This window comes from Sinocyclocheilus anshuiensis, unplaced genomic scaffold (assembly GCF_001515605.1).
Source record: "Sinocyclocheilus anshuiensis isolate Anshui unplaced genomic scaffold, SAMN03320099.WGS_v1.1 scaffold546, whole genome shotgun sequence".
In the NCBI taxonomy this organism is placed as follows: Eukaryota; Metazoa; Chordata; class Actinopteri; order Cypriniformes; family Cyprinidae; genus Sinocyclocheilus; species Sinocyclocheilus anshuiensis.
Window position 1 is genome coordinate 26,666 of NW_015542451.1, and position 7,940 is coordinate 34,605.

Consider the following 7,940-nt stretch of genomic DNA (forward strand, 5'->3'; position numbering starts at 1 on the left):
TAGTTCTTCGGGAACGTTATTAGAACATCTGGTCAACGTATAACGTTCTCAAAACATGAATTAGCCCATCCATCAGTCATGCAACGCTCTTCTGAAACATTTTAGTTGGACGTTGGTCTAACTTTCTGTAAATGTAAATACATGCTTCAGAAAACATTCAAAAGTAACTTTCCCATAATGATAGAACTCCCAAAATGTTAGGTAAATAGGAGGGAAACTCATTTTGTGGATGTATTTGGTGCATTACAAAAAAATGCTAAATTCTAAATTGTTATTTAGATAGAAGTAGACGCGTGCATATGTGCGGCCGTGCCAGAAACGCACACAGAGTGGGCGGCCTCTCGAGCCATGACAGCCTCATGCTGTCTGTCTGTCTGTCTGTACTGTACTGTACCGAGGGGGAGAGGGTAAGCCGAAACGGACGTCACACGCGCTCCCCGGGGGAGGAGGCTCAGGAACCGGGCAGTTTATCCGCTGGCCGTCGATGCAGTGCGCTCCGTTTCGTCCGTGCGTGCGCGTATGAGCGTGTGTCTGAGTTGCATGCAAGAACAAAAGCGCAGCAGAGAAAAGCAGCCACATCCTCCTCTAGGCAAAAGGAAGAGCTCCGTTTAAAAGCGATGAAGCGTTTATGCGGCAATCTCACATTCTGGGTAAGTTCTCATCAACTCTCGCATACTGAAAACATCCGTGCCGCGAGCTTTGGATGTGTTTAGCGTTGTATGCATGCATAAGAAGCTCTGTTTCCTTGACACGCATTAAACTGCATCAGCCAAGCGAGTCTTTTAAGCCGCGGTGTAACGCAGAAGCTACATGTAACGCGTAACGAACGTAACGCAGCTGTTATAAATAATAACAGACCTGCCCTTAACTAATGTCACTGTGACTTAGAAGTAATAGTCGTGCAAATAAAATCACTAATCTTACCAGCTAACAAAAATATGTTCTAAGAACGTTTAGCTAATGTTCTCATTGAACGTTCAAAACGTCCAGTTTTTTGTAAATGTTTAAAAAGCATTTTTTTTTTAAATCATTTTGCAAAATGATACACTCTAAAAAATGCTGGGTTGTTTTAACCCAACTTTGGGTCAAATATGGACTAACCCAACTTTTGGGTTAAAAATGTAATTGAAAATTTTAACCCAACAGTTGGGTTAAAACAACCCAGCATTTTTTAGAGTGTAGTAAAGAATGTTATGTTGAATGTTTAAATTTTATGTAAATAGAAGGGAAAACTAATCTTGTGGATGCTTTTATAAAATGGTCAATTTTTGCATGTACAAGGACTAAACTACTGTAATTAAAATTAAATGCTCAGAGCGTCATCTAATGTTCTGGCAAGTTTATCTCAAAGTTAGTTCCTCCAAAACCTTAGTACATTATTCAGAGATTTTTCATTGAACGTTTTCCTGAAACATTTTAGTCTAACTTTTTTTTAAAGCATTTCCTAATGTTTGCAAAATTATAAAATAGAACGTTCCCTTAACGTTTACTCTAACGTTCACATATAAAACATTTTTAAACATTCAAAAACATTCAGAAATAGCGTAAAGTTAAAGTTAGATGAACGCCCAACTAAAATGTTTCAGAAAAACGTTCCATGAATGATGTATACAAATGTTAGGGCTGCAACAAAAGATTATTCTGAGATTATTGCAATGATTAATCGACTAATCGTTGATTATTTCACCAGTTAATCAGTAGGCTTTATTCTATTATTCTGCTTTTACAATTAGGTAAAATACTGAGTTTATTATTTTTTACAATACAAATATTTGGCTGTGTGAAGAAATAACTGACTGACTGAATGAGGCATCATTCTGCCTAACATCTCCTTCTGTAAGTCATATATGGAATAAAATAAAGTGCTAAGACATTTTATTTTCATAAATTATTTTATTCACAACATTAGCTCTCTTAAAACACCGTATAGGGTTATGATAATCAAAACAGTCCTGAGCTAGATCAAGCTTTAATCTATGCAAACCAAACTTTCACTTTGGTGAAATGATTTTTATTTATTAGTATTTATTTATTTATTTGTGCATTCACTAATAAAAAGATTCTATCATTAACTAGCTCCACACTGGACAGCTGCTTTATAGCAGAAACTCAAGTTGTAATTCTGACTGAATGCGTGATTGACCCTGTTTTTTCTTGTTTAATACTGTAAAGCTGCGTGCTTTAAATCAATCTATTGTATAAAGCTCTATATATAAATAAACGTGACGTCACTGGAGAGTCGATTGCAGAGCTGGTGCAAACTTATCCACATCGCTATGATCAGATGCTTTCTTAACTGCTGTTTTCTCACCGCTGGCCAAACCGCATTATTGCAGGCTCTTACATGAGGTCATATGACTATTCAACAGCATTTTTTTATTGATAGTGTCGACTAATCGTTTCAGCCCTAGTGCTAATGTTTTGAGAACGTTCCCTGTTAGCTGGGTTATCTTTCACATGCCACAGATTCACTGCTTCGCCGTGTTGCAAGATGAAACATGCAAGTTGTCATCATGATGAATCATTTTTTTCAGAGTTGGATCATTTTAATCACAACATTGCTTACGAATTACTAAACGGAATCGGTTCATCGGTTCATGGAGTCAGCAGCTCAGTGATTCGTTGAACTGAACATCAGACATGCTCGACTCATAGTGATTTTGAGTGAATCGAGTATTTGAATCCGAGGATTGAATCTGAATCACTGTCGGGGCGACTTTAATACTTGAACAGAACAATGCACAAATAAAACCTACTGGAATATGCTTAAGAACTGTATCTTATGTACACATTTGAAACACACATATATATATAGCCTTTTCTAAACACATGCAAAAACATTGAGAATGAAATTATTTTAGCATTGCAAATGTATGTAAATTAAGTTACACTTAGCTTGAAAATTTCTGATACTTTGTTTCATGAGCTGAGTGATGCTGCAACTGACACATATGAGATTTCAATAAATGCCTATATTAATAGTGTTAATACAATATATTGATATGCATCTGCAAATGACTTTATATGAACATTTTAGAGCCCGCAATGAGATTCTAGGGACCGATGTGTTCACAAACAGACAGTGAATCATGTTTTTGAACTGGCTCTTTGAAATGAAGTGATTCAGAGAAACGAGTCAGACTTCACATCACGTTCTGCAGCCTCCATTAACAGTAATGGCATGTTTTTCTCCAAATGGTGTGACATTTTGCTCACCTCTGGCCTGGGTTCATGGTGGTTTATTCGGGGTCGGGCCGCGTCACAGCTTCTGAGAGAAATGTCTGTTGTTTATGAGGTTATTGGAGGTAATAGCATCCGTGTGCGTGGCCTAGTTAGCCAGACAGACACAGTGAAGGCTTATTCTCAGGGTCATTAGACTCTCCGAGGGGCCCGTACAGTCAGTCAGTCAGCATTACACACGATCAACACTATGTAGGTTAAGAAGAAACACAAAGGGCTGGAACTTTCCTCGGTTTGGAAATGTCAGTCACTGATCAAAATATGATGCGCCAGTGCAAAAATCAATTATTTTTTTCATTTTCATTCATGCTGCTGCAACCTCCTGCTTCTCACAAAATGTGTTTGTCTTCACTGCAACCTAATATGAGATAAAAAGTCATGCCAAATATTCTCGCAAGAGGTTTCAATAGACCAAAATATATTTTTCCATTACTTTTTATATGTTATAATAACATTAAAAAGTATACTTGAAGCTTTTATATATAATGCAATAAACAATATGTTTAATACATGAATTATTTCTTATAATGCATTGTATGAAAAAATATAAACACATTTATAATCCATGATAACAGTTATTGTTACACCTTTAGAAGGTATAATGCATTTAAACACAACGTACAACCAGTTTCAGAAGAAATCTGCAAATATTATTTTGCATTTGAACTTTGGTTACAGTGATTATTAATGAAACTATACAATGCATTATACATAAAGTGTTACCATATTAATAAACATACTTATCATCGATATCATTAATATGCCACATTTAGAAAAAATAAACAAATATATGTGTCCCTGGAGCACAAAAGCAGTGTTAAGTCGCTGGGGTATATTTGTAGCAATAGCCAACAATACATTGTATGGGTCACAATTATCCATTTTTCTTTTATGCCAAAAATCATTAGGATATTAAGTAAAGATCATGTTCCATGAAGATATTTAGTAAATTTCCTACCGTAAATATATCAAAACTTAATTTTTGATTAGTAATATGCATTGCTAAGAAGTTCATTTGGACAACTTTAAAGATGATTTTCTCAATATTTAGATTTTTTTGCACCCTCAGATTCCAGATTTTCAAATAGTTGCATCTCAGCCAAATATTGTCCTATCCTAACAAACCATACATCAATGGAAAGCTATTTATTCAGCTTTCAGATGATACATACATCTCAATTTCAAAAAATTGACCCTTATGACTGGTTTTGTGCTCCAGGGTCAGATATAGAATATTTTTCAAGAAAATCCAATCTGATTGGTAATGATATTATGAATTATCATCATCTTTACCGCGTCTCAAGAATCAGTTTCCTGTGGCTAAAGTGATCTGGAGAGACGGAGGAAGCTTGAGGCTGGTGTTGTGAAATTATTCTGCATTTACTGCAACACAACAGAATATGTCAAAAAAAATATTCTCAGTTCTGTAACTTCCCTTTAATGTTCTTATTAAATCACATTTAATTTCCAGGTTTTATTTTTTAGGTTTAAATCACAATATTTAGCTGTTGGATCGCACTCTTCTTGAAACCTGCAGGAATATTTAATGCAAGTAATTTTAAGTTTTGAGATAAGGGAGAATATTTGGTCATACATCATAGATTTAATCACTGTATTGTTGCTATTAAGCCATCGATTTGAGTCCACTGATACTTTCCTCATCTAAGGTCTGTATTACAAAGCTAATGGGATGCCGTCATTAAATACTGAGATGTGCATTAGTCACTGTCATATTATACAGTTTCATCATTTTTTTGCATGCAGCTGTTCTTATGAATCCTGTGTGGCACTCGGTGTCGACTGTAGCTGGTCTTACTGTATAGATTGAGACGCCGCAGTCTGGCTGCATTCAGATCACTCAGATTTAGATTAGTTTTGCTCAGAAGCTGCGGGTCACGTAAGGTAACGGCAGACTCTCTGTGTGTCAGCAGCTCCTCTGTGCATCTCATTGATGCGGCTCTTTTGCATGAGACACAGTGAAACACATTTCTCTCCCACTCCTTTTTTATCTCCGTTTCTCCTGCTTGCTCTACATTCTGTGTAGCACACACTGCTCGTGTCCTCAAATGTCCTCGAACGTCTTCATTCGTTCCGGCAGCCATTGCAGAACAGCGCCACTGCTCTGTTTATATGAGGGACAGCAAAGCCACTAAAGAAAGCTGCTGTTGTATAGCAGAGATAATTGCTGCAGTGCGGAATATGTTTCCAAGGCATCAATTGGAGATGTCAGGATCTGAAATAGAATAAAAAGCAGCTCGTCTGTCCACACTGAACGTGAAACTGCTGCATGATGTGAAATAATTGCAGTCAATCAGGAGATTTTTTTATGGTGAATGTGTGATAAGCATAAGAATTCTGGGCCAATCAGGTTGCTGGTAATTATTTTAGATATTAAACATATTTTAGATATTTAATATATTATATAATATATTTTGTTAAATATTTTTATTTTTTATAAAATAATTATTTTATTCAAAATAAAGAATAATATTATATTTATTACATTTTCTATAAAGATATTTTATTTTAGACATTAAAATTCTATTCTACATTGCCTTAATAAATAAATTAAAAATAAATCACTAAAAATAAATCAGTGAATTCAGGTTTCAAAGCAATGTACACTACTAAAAAAATTAATATTCATTTTGAGATTTAAAAAAAAATATTACATTGAAATGTATTAAATTATTAGCATTTTTTAACTGTAAGAGAGTGGTAGATGACAGCAAATGTAATCTATATGTAAGAATAAAAGAATGCAAAATTAAACATTCATAATTGTCTGACTGATAACTGATATGATAGCAATATATTGTGTATTCCTAGTAATAATCATACATACGCTGTTGTATGAAGAGTCTCATCCTGTATATTATACTAATGTATCATTTTGTCAATAACCTGATGTCACTCACTTACCCAGATTTGTAACTTTGAAACTTTGAAATGTTACCATTTCGTTGTATCATGTAACACTTAGACACCTTTATACTGCATTTCAATTAGCTCCCTTGCTCAGTAGTCAGCACACTATCCAGAGCACTATAAAAACCAACAAGTACAGAATCAACTACTCATTCAAATCAGTTACCGGAAACAGAAGATGAGCATATAAGTGATGATGGCAGTGTACTTTTTAACGGATGCATTATAAACAAAACAAATGATAGTTTATACACTGATGTAATTGAAAAATCCCAGTGAGTTTTTAATGTGTATCCACATAATCATCAGAGTCAACAGCGTCCCGTTGTTTAGTGCACACTTTCTAGTGTCCGACTTTTTGCCATGAGAGCAGTTAACCCCTTACGCAATTTGATTTTCTTAGACATGAATGATCAATACATAAAATCATCGAATGCGTATTGAAAATGATTTACTGTGTTGATATACAGAAGCAAAGCATGAAACCTAACAGCATTCTTTTGTGAGCTCTGATATTTTCTTCAGGAAACACAAACCTGTCAAAGAGCTTTTTAAGGGTTTCATGCACAAATATTATTGAAAACATTCCAGAAAGCCAGAAGCATGACAGATAACAGTCTCTTGACCCAAACTCGTGTTTACTTTCTAGTGAAGTAAAACTTGATGTAACTCGACATGTAGCAACACGTATGATGGCTTAGGGTTGAGCAAGCACAACGAGCCGAGTTGTTACTAGCTGATATAAACCGATGCACCGAGCAGAAATGAAGCGTAAATAGGGGATGCATTTCTATTTGATGCCATTAATGGTGCATTTTAACACACGTGCTAATTATTGTGCCGTTATAAGACCACATCCCCGCGTCTAACACTGGAAATGAGAGAACCTGTGTCTATAAATGTATCTTCTAGGTTTCGCTTCTTCATTAAAGCCGTGTGAAATTCCCCTCATGCGGGTTTCCTCATCACCCGCGTCTTATGATAACTTGGGAATGAAACACGGTGCTCCACGCTATGTTTGGAAAGCAAAAGTTGCTTCTCGTGTCACACTTTCTGTTGAAGTCCGCTTGATTCGCTAGTCATGGTCTGAATCTGAATGCATGTTTAGATCGATGTGTTATGGAGAGCTTGATGTCTAACAATACAGTTTAATACTTATTGTCTGATCAGTGGGGCGTGTTTGCAGATGTATATGGTTTATTTACAGCATCATCCGTGTCTCAGAGTGTGTGACTGTTTGCAGCTGACAGCGTGAAGATATTAACCGTTCGAGTTAATTATTAACCGTGCTTTTTCTCTTTGTGTGGTTTGGGGTTTCTGAGAACACTGTATGGCATTGTGAGATTGCAGCCGTGTTTTTACAGTAAAAGAAGAGTGTTGCTTGTGTCAAAGCAGTGTGTGGTAAACATCGCGTCCCGACGTGGCTTTGTTGTGCAATCTAAACGAGAGGACTGGAAAATAAAAATTACTGCTAGATTTACAGTGTTGATAACTGTGCAAACATGGCATCACACGGTCCATTATTATAATATTATACATTATAAAGTGGTCCATTATTATGGACTACATTATAGTACTAATAGATTCAAATTCACTTCACAATCATTTCAGTTTTGAAGAGATCGAAAATGGTTTTGAAAACTGATTTCATTTACACTTCCAGCCAAAAGATTTGACACACTCATACACATTATATAATACTATTTTCTGTAGATTTATTTAGTAAATAATAATAATAATAATAATAATAATAATAATAATAATAAATTAGA

General features: G+C 35.4%; 1 protein-coding gene across 1 annotated transcript in view; it reads left to right on the forward strand.

The window, feature by feature from the left end:
* The first annotated feature begins 382 nt into the window (after positions 1-382).
* LOC107693640 (canalicular multispecific organic anion transporter 2-like) overlaps positions 383-7,940 on the forward strand; it is a 60,231-nt gene continuing 52,673 nt past the window's right edge. The window contains 1 exon segment of the mRNA XM_016493092.1: positions 383-650. Within this exon segment, the coding sequence (XP_016348578.1) occupies positions 618-650 (33 nt within the window). The 5' untranslated portion in view covers positions 383-617.